General features: G+C 41.9%; 1 protein-coding gene across 5 annotated transcripts in view; it reads left to right on the plus strand.

Annotated features, from left to right (window-relative positions):
• Window positions 1-24280, plus strand: part of LOC138735925 (nipped-B-like protein) — a 1086099-nt gene that overhangs the window by 85013 nt on the left and 976806 nt on the right. For all 5 annotated transcript variants that reach the window (XM_069884602.1, XM_069884605.1, XM_069884611.1 and 2 more), the window contains exon 3: window positions 19725-19890. In XM_069884602.1, the coding sequence (XP_069740703.1) occupies window positions 19725-19890 (166 nt within the window). The remainder of the gene's footprint in view (window positions 1-19724; window positions 19891-24280) is intronic.

Here is a 24280-nt window from a genome sequence, read left to right on the forward strand (position 1 = left end):
ATGTCCTCTTGTTTGTACCTTCCCCTTTCTGAAAGGAAAAAGCCTCTCCACACCAACTCTATCTCTACCCCTAATCATTTTAAATATCTCAATCAAATCCTCTCTCAACCTTCTATGTTCCAAAGAATAAAGACCTAAGTTATTTAACCTTTCCCTATAACTTAGACCCTGTAACCCCGGCAACATTCCAGTAAATCTTCTCTGCACTTTCTCCAAATTGCTGATATCTTTCCTATACTTTGGTGACCAAATTTGTACACAATTCTCCAAGTTTGGCCTCACCAATACCTTGTACAATTTTGTTAATCCATTTTCTCTCTCAGCCCTACTGCTTGACCTTCTCCCCATTACCTTTGATGCTCTGGCTCATCAAGAACCATTCAATCTCTCGTAAATACACTCAATGATCTGGCCTCCACAACTGCCTGTAGCAATAAATTTGAGATTTACCACCCTCTGGCTGAAGAAATTCCTACGCATTTCTATTCTCAGTGGACGTCCTTCAGTCCTGAAGTTGTGCCCTCTTGTCTCAGACTTTTCCACGATGGGAAACAACTTTTATTTCTTCCTTAATATATTTTTATTGAGTTTAACATAATAAGTATACATAATAAATGATGATCACATAATGAATCAATTGTATATAAGCAAATACATACCAAAGGAAAAGGAGTAAAATGGATAAGTAATAAAGCGTACATATCTACATTAATTGTTACTTGTAATAACTCAATCTAGTAATAAACATAATGAATGCAACCATGTCAGACCCATCATTAGACTTATATTAAAATAATAAGGATTAAAAAAAAATGAAAAACCTAAAGGACCAAACTAAACTCATCTAATCCCCTCCTAATCAAGGTAAATTTTTTTGAGAAGAAAAAGAAATCAATGATGTGGAATCACTGGTGACCCCTGGAGAACAGACAAAGAATTCTCAGAACTTATAATAATTATCGACTCTTCCAAATATAAAAAAAATTCTCAGAATGGGCCCCATAACTTTGTAAATTGAAACTTTCTATCGTTAATATTATATCTGATTTTCTCTAAAATTAAATAGGACATTGCATCATATAACCACTGTGTATGAATAGGAGATGCATTTCTTTCCATTTCAATAAAGTAGCTTGTCAGGTTATCAATGTGTAGTAAAAGCTAACACGTTTTCTTGAGCTCCTCAAAATTAACCTGAGTCACAATAAAAAACAAACAGTAATTAATGGACAGGATACCAAATTGTTGATAGAGTTTGAAAAATCCTTTTCCAGAATCTCTAAATTTGGGCATTCCCAGAACTTTTCTATGTCCACGCCTTTCAACATTCAAAATGTTTCAGTAAGATCCCCCTCGTTCTCCCAAATTCCAATGAGGAAATTCCCGAACTATCCCTAATCAGTTCCTGTCTATCCAAATACTTGCATATCTGATCTCAAACACCTTCCAATAACTTTCCCACTACAGTACTGATGTAAGGCTCACTGGCCTATCATTTCCACTTTATTTTTACAGCCTTTGATAAACAACAGAGCAGCATGAGCTACCCTCCAATCCTTTGTCATCACAGCTGTGGCTAAGAAATTTTAAAGATATCTGCCAGGACCTCTGCAATTTCTACTCCAGCCTCCCTGAAGTTCTGAGGGAATATCTTGTCAGCTCCTGTGGATTTATCCACCTTTATTTGCATTTAGTCAGCGAGCACCTCCTCCTCTTCAATCTCTATGGACTCCATGAGCTTACAGCTTGTTTGCCGTTCTTCCATAGACTCTGTGCCAGTTTCCTGAGTAAATACAGATACACTTTTTTAAAATCTCGGCTTGTCTGCCAGAGCAACCTCAGGTCTTATTTTAGGCCTCCTGATTTCTTTCTTTAGTTTTTCTTACATTGTTAATACTTTTCAAGTAACTCATTATCTTTTTGTTGCTGATATCTGCTATACCATATCCATATCCACAATATCTTTTGAAAACCAAGGTTCTCGATGCCTGTTAACTTTGCCTTTAATCCTGACAGTAGCCAAGAAACTCTGTACTCTCAAAATTTTACATTTGAATGCCTCCCACTTACCAAGCACATCCTTTCCAGTAAACGATCTGTTCCAATTCACACTTTCTCGATCCTTTCTCATTTCCTCAAAATTAACCATTCTCCAATTGAGAATCTCAACTCAAGAATCTGATATATTAACAATAATTATCTTGAAACTAACAGCATTACTGAACCCAAAGTGTTCCCCTACACACACTTCAGTCACATGTCCTGTCTTGTTTCTTAATAGGAGATCCAATATTACTCTCTCTTGGGTTGATACCTCTTTATATTGATTTAGAAAACTTTCCTGAACACATTTGACAAATTCTAATCCATCCAGTTCTTTTACAGTATGGAAATCCCAGTCAATATGTAGAAAGTTAGTTACCTGCTATCATAACTTTGTTTCCTGCAGCTGTCTGTTATGCCCCTGCAGTTGTTTGCTATCCCTTAATCCATAGCCTAAATTCTTGCCTTTCCTGTAATACTCCTTGCACTGAAATAGTTACACATCAGAACATTATTCCCACCACGCACAACCTTTGATTCCTGTCTTTGCATACAATCTTCACATCTTTTTTCCACTCCCACCACTATCTGCTTTGGCACTGTGGTTGCCATCTCCCTGAAAATCGGGTTAACCCCCACCCAAGCACAAGCAAACGTTCCTGTAAGGATATTGGTTCTTCTTCAGTCAGATGCAAACTCTCCTGCTGGTACAAGTCCCACCTTCCTTGGAATTGACCCAGAAATCCAGTCCACCCTCCTGCACCATCTCTTTCGTGAGATATTAAGCTGCTTTAGCCTCATCTTTCTAATTTCGTTAACATGTGACACAGGGTATCAATCCTGAGATCACAACCCTGGAACTTAGCACTTAACTCACTGAACTCTCTTTGTAGGACCTCATCACCCTTCTTTCCCACATCAGATTGCGACATAGGCCATGGCTTGGTGCTCATCCTCCCTCTCGAGAAGGTGAAGTTGATCTGAGACCCTAGTGATTTTTCGTGCATATTTGATGATCTTGATGAAGTAATTTTTTGTGATAGTTTATTCAAGAGAGAGGCAATGTTTATAATTCATGTCTTTCATTCACAAGAGTTGTGAATTGGAAGTCTGTTGGCATTTCACAGATAAACAAAGTCCTTAGTTGTTGAGTCAAGTTTGTTCCACTGGAGGGAGTGCTTGAAGTTTCTGAAATTCCTGCTCAACCTGCCTTTGACCATTTTGCTGTCGATCTTAATTCTCATGTGCAACCAACTGGAATTAGCCAATGAGACAGATTTTTGGAAGGAACAGATCAAATTTCGTGTTTTCTAAGCTTTGTGGGTTGAATGGTGATTGATTAACTTTGAAAGTAAGTCTGACAAAATTATTTCCCACACTATCCGTTCATCTTGGAATAGTCGACTATGTTGAGAGGCATTATTAAAAATGTATTTTTGGGCAATCCATGAGTAGATCAGATCAGATCTGACAGATCAGTGTGAGATTTAAAAATTCAGTACAAATAGGCCTACGCTCTTTGATGACCAGGCTTAAAACTATCTTGTCAGTATTTAGTTTTGAGAAAACATGAATGTGTGCAGAAGAATATGAGAACTTGGATGATAAACTTGTCTTGTTTTTATGAATTGTTGTGGTACATTTTGCTACTTTAAATGTTTTCCCATCATTATGTAACTTATCCAGATAGTGAATAACCACCCTATTTGTTTAAAGCCATAAGATTTGCTCCTTGAGCTTACTTATTTAGTTGAGAGTATGGTAACAGGACCTTGTGGCCCATGAGCCCATGCCCTTGATTACATCCATGACTAATTAACCTGCTGATCCCATATGTGGGAATGGGATGTAGGAAGAAACTGAAGTACCCGGCAGAAAAGTACACAGTTACAGAAAACAGACAAGATCCTTACACATAGTGCCGGATTTGAAGCTGGGTTGTTGACACTGTATTATGGTTGCTGTAATACACACTGATCGTTAAGCTAACTGCAGCCCAGTGATGCCGCTATACTGCCCATACCATGCTGTGTATCAGATTTAATAATTTAATTGGCAGTGACCAAATTTTGAAACCAAATATTTTTCATTTGTTCACATTATATGACAAGTAGTTTCAAAAGTATCGTGTTACAGAGTCCAGAGGACCCCAAAAACCATCAGCAGTAGATCTGCTCCACAACACAGGGTCACTTCAACAAAAGTAGTTTTTAATTATTTGAACAAGAAAACAGAATTGAACTTTAACTTATTGCTTAACCTACCTAACTATTTAATCCCCCCACTCTAATACTAAATGCAGGTGTATGTAATGTATATTTAAGATTAGAAAAATTCTTTGGATCACAGTCCAATCTCACTGGTTGCAGGCAATTCTTGTACTGTGCTCAGAAGTTAGCATTAACAAAGTTCACCAGTCTTTGGTGCTTAACAGGCAAATGGTTACCACTCAGGAGGATTCTAGCTGGTTTTCAGAGAGAGGTTCCTTTTCCAGGACATCCACAACTGATTCCTTCTTTTATCAGTCTCGCTGATGAAACTTGTCCTCTTGGGGTTCTCCAGATGATCCTCTTTCTTTCAGGTCACCTTTCAGACCACCAATCTCCTCCTTTGACCAGGCAATCTTCCAAAGTTTGCCAGCTTGTCCTTCTGGAACTGATTTCTGTCTCCTCTCTCTCTCTCTCTCTCTCTCTCTCTCTCTCTGTTTCACATCCTCCCTCTCTGAGAGCAAAACTCTTCTCTTCTGCCTGCAAAGATTACATGCTCTCCCAGGCAAGCTGCTGTCAATAGTCTGTTGCCTCTTGAAAAAAGCATTCTGCAAAAGTCCTGCAAATATTCTGTGTTTTAAAATGTGTGTGTGCAAGCTGCTCGAACAATTTCTCCAAAACCACTTCTAAATACTCTGTCACAATGAATCAATAATATAGACGGAGTGCAAATCTTTGACTGGAATGCCTCTCTTAAATGTCAAAATTGAGCCTGCCTTCACTAATTCAGCTGGCAACTCGTTCCACACTTGCAACCCTTTCTTTGTGAAGAAGTTCCCCCGTATATTCCTTTTAAACATTTCCACTTTCATTCTTCACCCATGTCCTTTAGCTTTATTTCACCAAAACTCGGTGGAAAAAAGCCTGCTTGAAACTACTCTTATCTATACCCAGCATAATTTTGCATACCTCTATCAAATCACCCCTCCCTCATTCTCCTGTGCTTCAGGCATTAAAGACCTAACCTGTTTAACATTCCCCTGTAATACAGTTTTTCAAATCCCGGCAACATCCTCGTAAATCTCTTCTGATTCTTAATCTTATTCATATCCTTCCTGTAGTTAGATTGAGATTGTATAAGACGTTGGTGCGGCCTCATTTGGAGTTCTGTGTGCAGTTCTGGTCGCCTAATTATAGGAAGGATATAAACAGAGTGGAGAGAGTGCAGAGAAGGTTTACCAGAATGTTACCTGGGTTTAAGCATCTAGAGTATAGGGAGAGATTGGACTGATTAGGTCTTTATTCTTTGGAGCGTAGAAGGTTGAGAGGGGATATGATAGAAGTATTTAAGATTATGAAAGGGATAGACAGAATGGATGTGGATAGACTATTTCCGTTAAGAGGAGGAAAGATTAAAACAAGAGGACATGAGTTAAGAATTAAGGGGCAGAGGTTTAGAGGTAACATGAGGGGGAACTTCTTTACTCAGAGAGTGGTAGCCGTGTGGAATGATCTTCCGGGAGAAATAGTGGCGGCGGAGTCAATTGTATTACTTAAGAAAAGGTTGGACAGGTATATGGATGAGAAGAAGATGGAGGGTTATGGGCATTGTGCAGGGAGGTGAAACTAGAAAGGGGTGTTTGGTTCGGTGCGGACTAGAAGGGCCTAATGGCCTGTTTCCGTGCTGTAATTGTTGTTATGTTATGTTATGTTATTTTCCATTATATCTATCTTCTGAGCTAACAGCTCTTGTGTCTCTTTAACTTTTTTATTAGATTCTTCTAATTTCTTTTTTAAATCCTCTACTTCCATTTCTACAGCTTTTTCTCGTTCTTCCACCTTGTCCACTCTTTTTCCTATATCTGACATGACCATCTCTAATCTATTCATTTTTTCTTCTGTACTCTTAATTCTTTTTATTTCACTAAATTCTTGTGATTGCCATTCTTTTACTGATTCCATATATTCTTTAAAAAAAAAAATCCATTGCCTTGCCTTTCCCTTCTTCTTCCATTTCTCTATGCTCTTCTTCTTCTTCTTCTTCCTCTGGGTTGGTCATCTGTTGTTTCCTTGATTTTTTTACTCTCTTCTTTCTTGTTTTCGTTGTTTTCTATGTTCTCTTCTTGTTGTTGTATTGTAGCTGTCACTCTCAGCTGTGGAGATCGACTCCTCAGCTGGTCCCCCCTCCCGTCAGTGTTTTTTTTGTCATGCGCATCGCGCATGCGCGACTCCTCGCGCATGCACGGTTGCGCACTTTTGCTTGGCTCCGTGAGCCATTTTTGTAGTCCCGAGCTGGGACTTCGACTGACCTGAGGGAGCGGGCTTCTCGCTCCGCGGCGGGCCTCCTCGGATAGGTAAGGCCTTCACCTTCTTCTTCCAACGTCCTTTCTTCTTCTCTTCTTCCCGTTGCTTTCGACTTTTCTTTCTTCGCTGCCATTTTCTTCCCACCTTTACTTTCCCTTTATTTTAATTTTTATGTTTGTTCCTTTGTGTTTTCTGTGGTTTTTTTAAACTTTTCTGGAGAGGGCTGGAGTTCCCCGACCGGCCACTACTCCATCACGTGACTCCCCCTTCATAACAATCTTTGATATTTTTTAATACCCTTACCAAACCAGATAATTAAGCATCGATTATCCTTTGAAAAAGGTACAAGCTGATCGTGAATCAAGGGCGATATATTTCCTTTTATTCCAATATCATCTTTCATTGTCTCCCAAACAATAATCAAGTGTTTCAACAATGGTGTCTTTTTCACCCCAGTTAGTAATTTTTGAATCCCATTTTTGGATCATTGGGATCTCTTCTGGGGAAAGTCGGACCTGTACAAAAGGGACGGATTCCACTTGAGGGGAACCAATATCCTGGCAAGCAGATTTGCTAGAGCTGTGGGGGAGGGTTTAAACTAGTTTGGCAGGGGGGGTGGGGAGCAGAGTTTGCGAGCAGTGTCTAGGGTGCATGGCCACCTAGTTAAGAATGATAAAGATAACAAAGGAAGGATGGAGGTTAAGGTAAAAGGTAGAATATTAGAAATAAAAGGTAGGAAAGGTTGGAATATTAGAAATTTGGTTAGGAGAAAAAGGGAGGTGTACAAGAGGTATGAAGAGCAGGGAGCTGAGAAATTGAAAGAGCACTACAAGGAGTGTAGAAAAAATCTTAAGAAAGAAATTAGAAAGGCCAATAAGAGGCACGAAGAGGCTTTGGCAGGCAGAGCAAGAATAAATCCATTTCTTTATCTCTAGTTTATAGACAGCGGGAATGGCCCCCAGGACAGGGGGTCATGCTCCCCTTACAGAATGTGGATAGTCAGGGAAGCCAACAGTATCCATGACGAGACCTTTCAGCTCTTTACAAACCACATTAGGGAATTGGAGCTGGAGTTGGATTAACTCTGGTTCAACATTCAAGATTCCTTTATTGTCATGTAATCAAGGCCGTGCAATATTATACGGAATTTGCTTTTGCCATCAGCAGAAATTGCCTGAAGCTCCCCTTACAGTCGGAGAGAGAGAGAAGCAGAAACAAGCCCCCCTCCACCAGAGTCACTGAGTGTCCATGGATTTTCCTCCAGTTCCCACAGCCTCATCAAGTCCAGTCCAAACCATCAGCCCAAGCTCCAGATCTGAACTTCCGATGTGATCAGGAACCCTTCAGCGCCCTTGGCCCCCTCTCACAGCCCGGATCCGATACCTGGTGCCTGCTCAGCCGGACTTCAGCAGTCCACTGCCCGATGTGAATCCCTCGACTGCAGACTGCAGCAGCCCACAGCCTCCATGTGTTCTTTAGCCTCAGAGCCCCTCACTGGTCCACCACCGCGGTCACCGTCACATAGGGTCACCCCCCCACTTCTCCTTCTCAAATGGGGGGTGGTTTCCCCATTTTATGATGCCCTACGCTAGTTCTCTGCTTCCCCAGAGTCTGTAATCTCTTGTGGCTGCTGCCAAACATGGGCGCCGCCATCTGTGGCCAGACCCCATAGTCACAGGTTTTTCAAATCAAACTGTCAGCCCTGTACAACAGGCCATTTAAAGCCTGTATGGAGCAGACAATAATTGGACTGGGAGGTTGGACTCCATGGGGGAGACTGTGACTCGACTCCCTGCACTCCGCAGGTCAGAACCAGCACACCACCATTGCAGCAATTCCAGCAACACCGCCATTTTATTTCTAGGAGGAAGAAGGGGTGGTAGACAGGAGTTACAGGGATGTATTCACACCTAGGAGGCAAGAGGAAGTTTACTGGGTGACAGTTAGGAGAGGGAAAGTTCATGGCATTTTCAGGAGGGAGGGTGAGCAGCCAGATGTCATGGTCCATGTAGGGACCAATGATGTGGGTAGGAAGGGTGAAGAGGTCCTGCAAAGAGAGTTCAGGGAGTTTGGTGCTAGATTGAAGGACAGGACCTCCAGGGTAGTGATCTCAGGATTGCTGCCCATGCCGCGTGCTAGTGAGGTTAGAAACAGGATTTTAGTAGGAGTAACAAGGTTACTTATATTTTAATTCTGAATGCAGTTGAATTGAGATGGCAGCCCTCAGATTGCTGGTAGGGAACTAGAGCATCCATTAGTTGCCTAAATAATGATTTCTTCAATTTTAAGAGACATAAAGTTATGAGTCATATCAAGAATTTAAAGGGAGATATAATCCTTTTTCAGGAGATGCACATAAAAAGTTCTGATAAAGATGGGTTAATGTTTAGATGGAAAGGACGTTTTTCATTCTTGTTCGGAGGCCAAGATTAGTGGGGGGTTTCCATTTGAATTACATCACAGTATTTTAAATAAACAGGTTCAATGTATTATTCTCACAGGTAAATTATATAATAAAATGGTTGCATTGGCCAATGTGTATGCACCAAACCCAGACGAACCAGCATTTTTTGAGAATTGTTTCAGCTTTACCTGACTTAAATCAGTGATTTCGGGAGGTGATTATTAACTGCTGTTTAGATGCAGGATGTGATTGTTCAGCCTGCTCGATCTACGGCTCTTTCTAAATTGGAAACTTCAATTCCTTCTCTTCCATCAAATGTTGATGTTTCAAGTGTATGGTGATTTTTAAATCCTTCCACCAGCGTTGTCTCCGCTCCATCCTCAACATCCATTGGAGCGCTTTCATCCCTAACGTCGAAGTACTCGAGATGGCAGAGGTCGACAGCATTGAGTCCACGCTGCTGAAGATCCAGCTGCGCTGGGTGGGTCACGTCTCCAGAATGGAGGACCATCGCCTTCCCAAGATCGTGTTATATGGCGAGCTCTCCACTGGCCACCGTGACAGAGGTGCACCAAAGAAAAGGTACAAGGACTGCCTAAAGAAATCTCTTGGTGCCTGCCACATTGACCACCGCCAGTTGGCTGATATCGCCTCAAACCGTGCATCTTGGCGCCTCACAGTTTGGCGGGCAGCAACCTCCTTTGAAGAAGACCGCAGAGCCCACCTCACTGACAAAAGGCAAAGGAGGAAAAACCCAACACCCAACCCCAACCAACCAATTTTCCCCTGCAGCCGCTGCAACCGTGTCTGCCTGTCCCGCATCGGACTTGTCAGCCACAAACGAGCCTGCAGCTGACGTGGACTTTTACCCCCTCCATAAATCTTCGTCCGCGAAGCCAAGCCAAAGAAGAATAATAGAGAATACTCATGTTTTTGAACATATGCCATTCTTATTCTAGAATTGATTATTTTTTATTAGATAATTAACTGATTGCATCGATGATAGCAAATAATTAACATCCAATTGTTATTTCGGATCATGCTCCTGCTGAACTAACTTTGAATTTCTGATTCAATGCAGATTTAATACTTTTCTACTTGCAGATAATTTCCCCTCATGTTCCCCTTATAATTTTCCCCCTTCAATCTCAAACCATGGCCTCTGGTTTGAATCTCCCCCACTCTTAATTGAAAAAGCCTATCCACGTTGACTCTCTCTGTCCCTTTTAAAATCTTGAACACCTCCATCAAATCCCCCCTCAATCTTCTACGCTCTATTCTATTTAACAACAAATAGAATTTTTTTTAGTACCAACTCCTCCCCATCAATATCTAAGTTGATTGTTTGGGATACTATCAAAGCTTATTTGAGGGGACAAATTATTTCTTATACACTTAATATTTATAAAAAGGCTAAGGAAGAAAGAAAGATTGGAACTGATAAATCAGCTCAAAATAAAAATCTGGATCGACATAAAAGACATGTCAAACTTAAAACTAAGTTTGTTCTTCTTTCTACAAATCCTATAGAACAGCATTTGTTGAGAAGAAAAAGCCATTCCTATATTCCCGGTGAAGAAACTGGAAAACTACTTGCTGGTTAATTGAAAGGCATTGCTGTGAGAAAGCAAATTATCAAGATTTGCATGAGAGATGGTACAATGACACTGGTCCATCTAAAATTAATAAGACTTTTAGACAATTTTATTCTAATCTTTGAGTTTAAGAATAATTCCATTTTGATGTCAGAATTTTTGCACTGAATAAATCTATCTATGTTATCACAGGATAAGCATTTAAAGATGGAGGCACCTATTTCTCAGGAAGAAATTTCTGTTGCTATTTCTTCCTTGCAGTCAGGTAAATCTCCTGGACCAGGTGATTTCCCAATATCTCAAGAGAGGGTTTTAGCTTTTAGTGCGCTGATATCCCGACGAGAGGTTTTAATGAAGTGGAAATATGAACTTCCACCAACTGATGGGATGTAACGGCAGATTTAACTTTGGAAAAAAAGAGATACAATGTCAAAGACAAAAAGTTCCAGTTTGAAAAGATATGGGGTCCTTCATAGAACATTATCATAGTCATCAGTTTTAGACTGTTGGGCTGCTCCACCGGTTCCCCATCTGGCTTCCGGGGGCGGCGACCTGATCTGGTCCAGTTTCCTCATTCTCTCCTTTCTCTGATTTTTTTAAAAAGTAAACTTGATTAGAGGGAGGGGTCAGATAATGCAGCTTAACACGTGGCTGCAGGAGGGAGGGCTTCTGGTTTCTGGATCACTGGGCTCCCTTCCAGGGAGTTGGGACCTATTCTGATGGGATGGCTTGCATCTGAATTGCAGGAAGGTTTGCTTGTGCCGCTCCAGTGGGTTTAACTGGATTTGCAGGGAGAAGAGAACCAAAAAGAGAGAGCAGAGAATGCATTAGATGGAAAGTTTGAGGCAATGTGTAGTGAATTTGTGAGAAAAGGCAGGCAATGGAGGTAAAATAAATCTCATCAGTTAGAGGGTGGGAAATGTGTTTATTTCAATGTAAGAAGCTTTAGGAACATTCAAATGCTAATTTTGCCATCTGGAAAAGCCAAAGGATCTGCTTCCAGTAAACACAAACTGCGGGGTTTTTTTCCAACACGGGTTTTAAGGCAATGGAATTCTGTATTTAACAAAGACAATTCAGACATGCTTTTCCTTAAAAAAAAGAATGATTAGGAATGAGGGAGATGAACTTAGAGTAAGCTCAGTACATGGAATTACGATGTGGCTGGTCCAGAGACTAGGCTAACACAGGTACCGGGGTTTTGATGTTTTAAAGGAGAGGTAAAAGAGAGTGGGGGGGGGGGGGGGGAGCATTATGGTCAGGGTTAGTATCACGGCTGCAGAGGGAGGGTCCACTGGGTTGGTGTGGGTGGAAGTCAGAAATAGGAAGGGAGCTCTCACTGTGCTGGGAGTTGTCTATATCCCCCAAAGAGCCCTCAGGACCCTGAGGAGCAGATCAGCAGGCAGATTTTGGAATGGTGGGAAATAAAGCATTGGTGAGGCCAAGTTTGGAATATTGTGTGCAGTTTTGGTCACCAAATTATAGGAAGGATATAAATAAAATAGAGAGAGTGCAGAGAAGGTTCACGAGAATGTTCTCAGGATGTCAGGGTTTGAGTTACAGAGAAAGATTGAGCAGCCTGGGGCATTTTTCTCTGGAGCGTAGAAGATTGAGGGGGGATTTGATGGAGGTGTTCAAGATTTTAAAAGGGACAGAGAGAGTCAACGTGGATAGGCTTTTTCAATTAAGAGTGTGGGATATTCAAACCAGAGGCCATGGTTTGAGATTGAAGGGGGAAAATTATAAGGGGAACATGAGGGGAAATTTCTTCACGCAAAGGGTGGTTGGGATGTGGAATAAGCTTCCGGCGGAGGGGGTTGAAGCAGGGATGTTATTTACATTTAAGGAAAGACTGGATAATTACATGGAGGGGAGAGGATTGGAGGGGTATGGACCAGGTGCTGGTCAGTGGGACTAGGAGGGTGGGGATTTGTTCCGGCATGGACTAGTAGGGCCAAATTGGCCTGTTCTGTGCTGTATATGGTTATCTGGTTATATATGGTTATACAGGGCTGTAGTTATGGGTGATTTCAGCTTCCCTAATATTAACTGGCACCTCCTGACTGGGATGGTTTGCATCTGAACTAGAGGGGACTAATATCCTTGTGGGTAAGTTTGCTAGTGTTGCTCCAGTGGGTTTAAACAAGATTTGCAGGGGGAGGGGAACCAGAGGGCAGAGCAGATAGAGGAGCGGAGGAGGGAAAAGATGATGTGAAAATTACATGCACGAACCGTTAGTCAACAGGTTGTACGTGGTGGAAATGTTCTCAAGGGCATCTATTTCAATGCAAGGAATTTTGTAGGAAAGGCAGACGACTTTAGAGCTTGGATTGGCACGAGGAATTATGACATTATGGCCATTATTGAGACTTGTTTGCAGGAGGGGCAGGACTGGCAGCTCAATGTTCCGGGCTTCCATTGCTTTAGACGTGATAGAGGTGGGGGGATGAAAGGGGGAGGAATGGCAATGCTCACCAGGGAAAATATAACAGGTATGCTCAGGCAGGACAGACCAGAGGGCTCATCTACTGAGGCTATATGGGTGGTGCTGAGGAACAGGAAAGGTATGATCACACTCATGGGGTTGTATTTTAGACCGTCCAATAGTCAATGAGAATTGGAGGAGCAAATCTGTAGAGAGATAGCGGACAGTTACAGAAAACATAAGGGTGTGATCATTGGGGATTTGAACTTTCCACATATTGACTGGGGCTCCCATCCTGTAAAAGGGCTGGATGGCTTGGAGTTTGTCAAATGTGTTCAGGAAGGTTTTATAAATCAATATATAGAGGTACCAACTAGAGAGAGAGTCCAATACTGGATCTCCTATTGGGGAACGAGACAGGACAGGTTCAGCCGATCCGGTGAGCTGTTTGGTGTGTCTGCTGTAGACAGTCCAGGTCTCACGGGCTTAAAGGAGGATGGTAAGGACCACTGCTCAGTAGACCTTCAGCTTGGTGGACCACCCCTCCTTTAAAGTTGTAGAAGACATTGATGATGACAAATTTGGAGTATTGTGTGCAGTTTTGGACACCGAACTACAGGAAAGAGGGCAGAGAAGATTTACTAGGATGTTGCCTGGACTTCAGGAACTGGGTTACAGGGAAAGGTTCAACAGGTTAGGACTTTATTCCCTGGAGCGTAGAAGAATGAGGGGAGATTTAATGGAGGTGTTTAAAATTATGAGGGGATAGACAGAGTAAATGTAGATAGGCTTTTTGGACTGAGGGTTGGTGAGGTACAAACCAGAGGACATGGGTAAAGAGTGAAAGGGGAAAAGTTTAGGGGGAACATTAGTAGTGGGGGTGTGGAACAAGCTGCCAGCTGAGATGGCGAATGCATGCTCATTTTTAACATTTAAGAAGAATTTGGACAGGTACATGGATGGGAGAGGTATGGAGGGCTATGGATTGGGGTCAGTCAGTGGGACTAGGCAGAAAAATGGTTTGGCACTGACTAGAAGGGCTGAAGGGACTGTTTCTGTGCTGTAATGTTCTATGGTTCTATCTCTCTCTGACCTGCACCCCACCGAACAACAGGATACCTGTTGGAGCGGGAGGTAGGAGGCCCCTGCAGATGTACTCCCTGCCTGTTGGTTGTTCTGTCCAGAAAAATAGTGAAGGGTCTTGGAGTTTCCCTGTTAATGTATAGAAATATACATTGGGTCTTTATTCTTTGGAGCGTAGAAGGTTGAGAGGGGATTTGATAGAAGTATTTAAGATTATGAAAGGGATAGACAGAATGGATGTGGATAGCCTATTTCCGTTAAGAGGAGGAAAGATTAAAACAAGAGGACATGAGTTAAGAATTAGGGGCAGAGGTTTAGAGGTAACATGAGGGGGAACTTCTTTACTCAGAGTGGTAGCTGTGTGGAATGAGCTTCCGGGAGAAATAGTGGCGGCGGAGTCAATTGTATTATTTAAGAAAAGGTATATGGATGAGAAGAAGATGGAGGGTTATGGTCATTGTGCAGGGAGGTGGGACTAGAAAGGGGTGTTTGGTTCGGTGCGGACTAGAAGGGCCTAATGGCCTGTTTCCGTGCTCTAATTGTTATGTTATGTTATATGTTATATGTTATGTTATGAGCACACAATATTCCACATTTGGCCTCAACAATGTCTTATACAACTTTACCACAACACCCCATACTCAATGAAGTCCAAAATGCCAAAAACTCTCTTTATGACTATTTACCCATGGCACCGCTTTCAGGAATTATATATCTGTATCCCCAGATCCCTCTGTTCTACTGTACTCTTCAGTGTCCTACCATTTACAGTGTATGTCCTACCTTGGCTAATCATTCCAAAATGCAAAACTTCACACTTGTTTACATTAAATTCTATCTGCCATTTTTCAGCCCATTTTTCCATCTGGTCCAGATCCCTCAGCAAGCTTTAAAAGCCTTACTCACTGTCCAATCTTTGTGGCATCTGCAAACTTGCTGGTTCAATTTACCACATTATCATCCAGATAAACAACTTTCCCACTCCTAATGTCAGGCTCACCGGCTTATAAATTCCCGGATTAGTGTTAGATCCTTTTTTACACAATCCTCCAGCATCTCATCCGTGGCTAAGGACATGTTGAAGATATCTCTGCAACAAGCAAGCACCTCCCCCTCTTTAATTTGTATAGTTCCATGACCAGACTGCTTTGTTTCCATCATTTTTATTGTCCCCATGTCAGTTTCCTGAGTAAATGCTGAGGCAAAAAAAAACACTATGATTTGAATATCACAAACTTATGTTTCCTGCAACTGTCCGCTACCTCTCTGCAAATTTTCTCATTCAAATTTTGTTGACCTTTATGGTCTATAATACAACCCCATGAGTGTGGTCCTACCTTTCCTGTTCCTCAGCTCCACCCATATACCCTCAGTAGACGAGCCCACGTCTTGTTGTGATATTTTCTCGTTCTATCATGTCTCAAACAACGGAAGCCCGGAACACTGAGCCGCCAGAGCTGTGCTTCCTGCAGTCAAGTTTCATGAACAACCACAATGTCGTACAGGTAGACCCCTACTTACAATGGGGTTCTGTTCTGGGACTCGCAACATAAGTTGAAATGATTGTAAATTGAAAATAATAGCGCTCTCGTGGTTTTTATAGAATTTAAATGGGAAAACACATTACTACACAGTGCACACAACTGCTTTTTAATTTAAATTTTATTTAAACGACGAAAACCTTTGTTATTACACAATTTAAAGTGAAGAAACATTACAAAGCTGTAAGCAGACTGTTCCTGAAGAATGTCTGAAGCAATTATTCACTGGACTTTGAGGAATAAGGGGGAAAGTAAAGGGACAGGGTCATCAATGTCACATTCTTCTGATGGTACATGATAAATGTTTGTAGAGAGCTGAACTTGTTGAAAGTACAGCTTTATCGACACTTCTTGTTTTGCGAGCATACAGGTAGTCTCTTCATGAAGATATCCATTTTTGACTGGACAGATTGTTTTTTTTCTTATTGTAAATTTCTCTGTAACAAGCAATGGCCATTCTGTACCACTCTGCCAACTTTTGCAAATCTCATAATTGACGTCCATTTCTTCAGATTCCTTATGCCACTATTGATGGCAGCAAATGCCTCAGTCACTTTCTTTGCTGTCTGGTGCCTCTGGTATAAATTCTCCTTCCTCTGTCTCAGCTTCTGGTGTTCTTGATTTCTCCAGTTTGATCAGCTCTTCATTGGAAAGCACTTCAGCTTCAATGCCAACAAGCCGAAGAATGTCCTCCTCACCCATGTCCAATACTAGCTGTTTCCCAAGCACTAAAGTATTGCCATGAATTTCATCGACAGCAGTATCTCTGTTAAAGTCTGTTACGTTACTCACAAATGACTTCAAAATGTTCTTCCAAATGCCGTTCATACATTGCCGTGTCACTTTGTCCCATGCTACAGTGATGTTCTGGATAGAATTTAGAAAGTCAAAACCTTTCCAAAACTCTCAGTGCATCCAGTCAGGATCAGTTGCTTAAAAACGTTTGGCTTTGAACATTGCTATTGCGCCTTGGTCCATTGGTTGAATGAGTGAGGTTGTGTTTGGTGGCAAAAACACAACTTTCACATTATTATTCATGACGGAGGATGTCCTGGAACATTGTCTAACTGATGTTGGACTTTAACATCAGTAGAATCTTGAATGGGATGTCGTTCTGCTGAAGGTATTTTTTGCCTGGGGAAATAAAACAGTTCAGAAACCAGTCTTCAAATGACACCAGTGTCCTCCAGGTGCAGAAACAAGCCACGGGTTCTTGTTATGGTGATAAAAATCAGGAAGCGTAAGCTTTCTCACATTCTTGAATGCTCTGGGGTTCTCAGTCGTAGATCAGGAAAAGTTTCAATTTGAACCCTGCCACATTTCCACCCAAAAACCGTGTCATTCGGTCTTTGAGTGCTTTGAATGCTGGCATTCTCTTGGTCTCCTGATGAATGGAGGCGCACTCAGGTATCTACTTCCAGAACAAGCAAGTTCATCAACATTAAATATTTGTTCTGGTAAATGATTTATTCAATCATGATCCTGTCCAGCTCTTCCTTAAAAGCTTCTGCACCGGCACTTGGTGCCTCACATTATGAAAATTATGGTGCCTTTTGAATTGGTGGAACCGCCCCTTGCTTTGAAGTCATTTGTGGGTACCATAAGGTCATCAGCAAGTTCTTCAAGGAATTTTGCTTTCGACTGTGTTGCCAGTAGGCCAAGCGGTATCCGCTTTTGTATTTGATCCTCCGTCCGTGTGACAAGCAATCTTTGCATCTCGTCAATTGGCCCAATGTTTTTCCTCATGAAGAACACTGAAAGGACACTTAAACTTTGCGGTGGTTGATTGCGAGTGCCCATTAATCACGTGCCATAGCAGTCAGCCTTCTTCTCTCCTTTATTCTCAGCAAGTGTCTCGAGTTTAGTCTCAAGAGTGATTGCTTGCCCTTTTTTCCATCAGAAGCAGGAGAGTTGTATGGTCGCCTTGCGGGCATGGAGGCGAGTTGCTGTTCAGTCTCACTGAACTCATGACTACGAGCATATGCTGAATGCTGCTCTCGGGCTCTGCTGCAGTCACACAGCATCACCAAGCAGCGTATCACAAATGCGGGAAAACACGGTAACTTGAAACAGTTTTTGTTTCTGACTATCGTATCTTTGGAATACCACAAATTGGGATGTCGTAAGTTAGGGTCTATCTGTAATTCCACAAGCTCGTTTGCCTTTCCTACAATACTCCTTGCATTGAAATGGGCACCTCAGAATATTATTCCTACCATGCGCAACCTTTTGATTCCTGTCTTAACATAGTATTTCCACTCCCACTCGATCTGTTCCAGCTTTCTGGCTCCCACTCTCCGCATATCGAGGTCAACCCCTCCCACCAAAGCAGCAGGGGCAAACCTTTCCACAAGGATATTAGTCCCCCTCCAGTTCAGATGCAAACCATCCCACTGTAGGTCTCACCTTCCCTGAAGCCCTCCCTCCTGCACCAGGTCTTTAGCCATGTGTGAAGCTGCATCATCCTTCCTATTTCTAACTTCACTGCCACATTGCATGGGGAGCAGTCCTGAGATCACTACCCTGGAGACTGTGTCCTTCAACTTGGTGCCTAACACCCTGAACTCCCTTTGCAGGACCTCCTTATTCATCCTATATGGATCGTGACCTCTACCTCTGGCTGATCCTCCTCCTCCTTGAGAATGCCTTGAACCAGAGACATACCAGACCTTGGGACCTGGGAGACGACATGCTATCTAGGATTCTCGATCTCATCCACCAAACCTCTTATCTCTTCTCTCTATTGAATCCCCTATCATTAAAGCTCACCTCTTTTCCTCCTTTCCCTTCTTTGTCACAAGACTAGGCTTTGCACCAGAGACTTGATCGCCGTGGCTTGTTTCTGGTAGGTCGTGGCCCCTCATTCCCCTTCGGGCAGCCTGCACTGACTCCCCTCTTCCCTTTCTTGACTGTCACCCAGCTACCTTTTTCCTGCCTCCTAGGTGTGATTGCGTCTCTGTAATTCCTGTCTGTCACCTCTCAGCCTTCTGAATGATCCGGAGTTCATCCAACTCCAGCTCCATTTGCCAAACGCACTCTGTAAGGAGCTGCAGCTGGATGCAATTCTCACAGATGAAGATGTCAGGGATACCGTTGGCCTCCCTGACTATCCACAGGGACTTCAGGAACTGAGTTACAGGGAGGGTTAAAGAGGTTAGGACTTTATTCCCTAGAGTGTAGAAGAATGAGGGGAGATTTGATCGAGGTATTTAAAATTATGAGGGAGACAGAGTAAATGCAAGTAAGCTTTTTCCACTGAGGTTAGATGGGATATAAAAATGAAAAGTGACAAGTTTAGGGAGAATGTGAGGGGGAACTTCTTCACACAGAGAGTGGTGGGGGTGTGGATTGAGCTGCCAGCTGAAGTGGTGAATGTGGGTTCAATTTTAACATTTAAGAAAAATTTGGACAAGTACATGGATATGATGGGTGTGGAGGGCTATGGACTGGGTGCAGGTCAGTGGGACTAGGCAGAATAATAATTCGGCATAGACTCCAAGGGCCAAATGGCCTGTTTTCTGTGCTGTAATATTCTATGGTTCTCTACTGCAAGTGGAACATATCTCAGCCCAGGTTGCCATTTTTACTTGCAGGAGAATGTGGTTGAAAAGGATAGTATACTAGTGGACACCTGTTTAATATGAGTGGAGGAAAGTTTCAGGGAGATATCAGGTATATTTTTTTTTAAAGAGGGTGAGTGGTGCTGGGGATGGTGGTGGAGGCTGGCACAATAGGGATATTCAAAAGACTCAAAGGAAAGCACATGGATGTAGTAAAAAGAAAGGGTTATGGGTGTGAGGTTGGGAAGGATTAGATTGTTGTGGAGTAGGTTTATACAGGTTGACACAGCATTGTGGGCCAAAAGGCCTGTGCTGTATTGCAGTGTTATTTTGTTGAATATAAGTTAGCCATGATGGGACGGTGGAGTGAACTCGATGATTGAATCGTGTAATTCCATTCCTGTGTGTTGTGGCCATAAACATTTGCTAAAGCCATCACATTTGAAACTATTGCTGAACTTTTGATAATTGTTAAAATACTCTGGTTTAGTGGCACTGTTTAAAAAAAAAAATGTTTTGTTATTGTAAGTTATTTGAATTCCTATTCTCTTTCTTCAAACAGTACTAAATCAGCTTCCACTTCCCTCTCCACTGCCTGCTACCACCACCAAAAGCTTGTTGTTTGGAGGAAGAATTGCAGAAGATGTAAATTGCCTCATGGGGTGTCGGGATGAGAGCCTTGTCACACAGTTAGTACATAGCCTCAGTCAAGTCTCCACAGATCATATGTAAGTATCATGTTATTTGAAGATTGGTAATGGTTGTGAAGAAATATATCATGAATGAAGTTCATTATAAATAGGATGTACAGATGCAATGAAACTCTTATCTGCTGGAGCTTTCTAAGTTAACATTAATATTTAAGATGAAGTGTGTGTGTCAATAAATTATAACCATCTGTTCATCACTGCACTATGTTTTGAAAATTCCTCATAGCGCTACTTGTTATCGGAGGCTGGTTGCCCTTTGTGTAATTTTGGGTTAGGCTTGGGGAAGTCCTGAACAGGAGTTACAATCAAAGTAACATCAAATGTTAAGGGTGAAGCTATCTGGGTCTGAAATGAAAAGGAGCTATTTCTACTTACGGAACTCCTTACCACAGAAAGTTGTTGAGCCATTTTGTTAGCTGTTTTCAAAAAAGAGTTGGATATAGTGTTATGAACCCAGACTCCAAAACTCAGCAACAATAGAAATTCACCAAGACAATGGTCACTTAAACAAATATTACTTTTAATTATCTTTAAACATGAAAACAGGATCAATCTTTAACTTATTATTATTACCTTAACCTAACTTAACCCCCTTCTAATTCTAAGAGCACGTGTATATAATGTTTATATGTTCGGAAAAGTTCTTTGTTTCACTGTCCAATCATTCACTTTTCACTTCCCCAAGTTCACCGGTAACAGGCAATTCTCATACTGTACACAGAATTTAACATTTATAATTTCCACCAGGCTCTGGTGCTTAAAGTTAAATGGTTACACCTCAGGAAGGTTCTTGTTGGTTTCAGAGAGAAATTTGTTGCTCGTTGGTCACATACAAACTGATTTCCTCTCGTCAGTCACTTCAATGTCTTGCCGAAGAAACTTGACCCATCATGGGTTTTTCCAAATGATAACCTCTTCTTCCAGGTCACCATAGAGTTCCTCTTGTTTCCCTTATTTCAGGAGAAACACTAGCCAGCCATTTCCTCTTGTAAGGACTACAAGGATTTTGAACAGGCTAAACTCAGAATTCACAACCCTTCTTCAAAATGGTGTTTTTCAAGTCTCTCTGTCCCCAAAAGAGAAATCACCTTTTGTTTATTCCTCTCTCTGCTTGTAAAAGCCTCTCCCAAGGCTCCAAACCCAATTTTCAAAAGATCTTAACAGTATCTGAGCCTGGACATGATCAACATTATATTCCATTTGCACCTTTTAAAATCCTTTCCAATGCAGTTCCATTTTCTCTGCAAAGACACAGTGTCTTACTTCAGCAAGGCTCTTGCATTTTAAATAAGATGTCTTTTGTAAAGTGTTACTCATTTGTGAAGTGTAACCTAAACTGAACCCCCTCAATCTATCTTTTCTAAAGACCTATTTTACCCATAACTATTCTAACATATCCCGTAACAGTAGCCCTGTTGGTTAAAGGGATTAAATATTTAATACAGTTGACAAAACTCATCAATGCAAAGAATAGCTGCCAGTTATAATGTACCCAAAATATCTGTTTTCTTTGGCTTGGCTTCGCGGACGAAGATTTATGGAGGGGGTAAAAAGTCCACGTCAGCTGCAGGCTCGTTTGTGGCTGACAAGTCCGATGTGGGACAGGCAGACACGGTTGCAGCGGTTGCAGGGGAAAATTGGTTGGTTGGGGTTGGGTGTTGGGTTTTTCCTCCTTTGCCTTTTGTCAGTGAGGTGGGCTCTGCGGTCTTCTTCAAAGGAGGTTGCTGCCCGCCAAACTGTGAGGCGCCAAGATGCACGGTTTGAGGCGTTATCAGCCCACTGGCGGTGGTCAATGTGGCAGGCACCAACAGATTTCTTTAGGCAGTCCTTGTACCTTTTCTTTGGTGCACCTCTGTCACGGTGGCCAGTGGAGAGCTCGCCATATAACACGATCTTGGGAAGGCGATGGTCCTCCATTCTGGAGACGTGACCCATCCAGCGCAGCTGGATCTTCAGCAGCGTGGACTCGATGCTGTCGACCTCTGCCATCTCGAGTACCTCGACGCTAGGGATGAAAGCGCTCCAATGGATGTTGAGGATGGAGCGGAGACAACGCTGGTGGAAGCGTTCTAGGAGCCGAAAGACAAATCACTGAGCTAATACATCATGGTTCCTTTTTGCACGATGTAACTTTGGAATTAGTTTTTATTATCCTTTCGCTGCCTTGATTATTTGCTGCTAATGTTGTGACTCTTGCTCATGCACTCCCAGGACTCTGCATGAAAGTATGCTTGAGTTTTGCACCATTTAAATCATAGTCTAATCTATTATTTTTCTTTTCAAAGTGGATGACTTTACCTTACCGGACATTGTACTCCAGCTACGAGATCCTTGCCCACTAACTTGAGCTGCCTATATATCTCAGTAGTTTCACTGTGTCATTGACATGATTTGCTTTTTCACTGAATTTAATATCATCCTCAAAGCTGCACTTAGAACCCTCCAAACAGTTCTGTTTTATGAGGTGTGAACCGTTGTGGATCCATCGCAGATCCCTGCAGCACATCGCCTAATTTATTTATTTATGTCTGACTCTGCCTTCCTTCTGTAACCCTCCCTCTATCCACACCAATGTGTTGCCGCCAACTCTGCATCATTATCTTGTGTCTTTTGTGTGACACCTCGTAAAACATAGGAGCTGAATGAGGCCATTTGGCCTATCGAGTCTGCCCTGCCATTCCATCAACCCAATTCTCATGCCTTCTCTCCATAACCCTTGATTCTCTATAGGAAGCATCCTCTCCATGTACAGTCTATCCAAGCCTTCCAGTATTTGATGTATTTCAATGAGATTCCCTCCTCATTCTTCCAAACTCCAGTGAGTACAGTCCCAGAGCCATCAAACACTCCTCGTACTACAACATTTTCATCCAGGGATCATTCTCCTCTGGACTTTGTCCAAAGCTATCCCTTCTATCCTTGGATAAGAAGACCAAAACTGCCACAATGCTCTTGGCTAATGCCTTATAAAGCCTTGATATCACATCATTGTTTTTATATTTTCTATTCCTCTCAAAATGAATGTATTTCATTTGCTTTCCTTACCACCAACTTTGCCTTCAGGGAATCTTGCACAAGGATACCTAAGTCCTTCTCGACCTCCGATTTATGAACTCGTTGCCTGTTTAGAAAGCAGTCTACACCTTTATTCCTTCCATGTTCATACACTTCTCTGCACTGTACTCTATCTGCCATTTCCTTGTCCAATCTGCTAACCTGTCAAAGTCCTTCTGTATGCTCAGTGGTTTCTCAATTCTACATGCCCATCCTTCTATCTTTCTATCATCTGCAAACTTGGCCACAAAGCCATCAATTCTGTCATCCAAATAATTGTCATACAAGGTCAAAGTAAGTGGTCCCAACTTGGGACACCACTGGTCACTGGCAGCCAACCAGAAAAGGCCCCTTTTATCTTCAATCTCTCCCTCATGGCATTCAGCCAATCTTCTACCAATGCTATCATCTTTCTGATAATACCATGGGCTCTTATTTCAGCCTTGATGAACTAAGTAAAATCTAAAAAAACTAAGTATACCATATTCATCTGATCCACTGTGCTTTTATACTGTAGAATGCAGCTTGTTTCCCTCTTTCTGTAACATTTTAGAAATATTTGGACAGATATATGGCTCGGATGGTACTAGAGGGATATAGAATGGTGCAGGTCAGTGGGATAAGGCAGACTAATAGTTCGACATAGACAAGAAGGGCCCGTTTTCTGGAATGTATTGTTCTGTGGGTCAATGGGTAAGTTTAGAGGAGATGTGTGAGGGAAGCAGCATGGTTAATTATGTATCAAATTGAATTTTTACAATTAGCTTTAGCTGTTTCTAAGAATTGCATAGCCATTACTTGGAAATCAGATACAGATTTAGGGGTGGAGAGGTGACATGCTGAATTGCGTACTTGTATTCATTCCACTTGAGAAAATAACATGATTTAAATAAGTATCAATTTTTATCGAAAATACGGAGCCCATATTTACCACACGTTGGTTTGAAAATTTGAAGGACTCTCTGAAAGCCCATCCGGTTGGTAACCCGCCCCACCCCCCACCCCAGTTCCATTATTATTTGAATTGAGACTTTATATTTCTTTTTGACATTCTCCCAACTTTTTTCTTTTTCCTTTCTTTGATATTTTAGGGGAGGTAGGGAGGAATGAAGTTTTTTTAATACACACACACACCCATATGTAATTAATTTTTTTTCTTCAGTTTTATTGAATATGTTTACATGGATGTGGTTTTAAAATTCTTAAATAAAATATTTTAAAAAAAGTAGCATGGTTGGCGCAGCGGTTACCACACCTTTAGAATGCCAGCGATCAGGACCATGGTTCGAATCCCATGCAGTCTCTAAGCTCTTTGTATGTTCTCTCTGAGTCTGCGTTGGTTTTCTCAGGGGCT

This window comes from Narcine bancroftii, chromosome 1 (assembly GCF_036971445.1).
Source record: "Narcine bancroftii isolate sNarBan1 chromosome 1, sNarBan1.hap1, whole genome shotgun sequence".
In the NCBI taxonomy this organism is placed as follows: Eukaryota; Metazoa; Chordata; class Chondrichthyes; order Torpediniformes; family Narcinidae; genus Narcine; species Narcine bancroftii.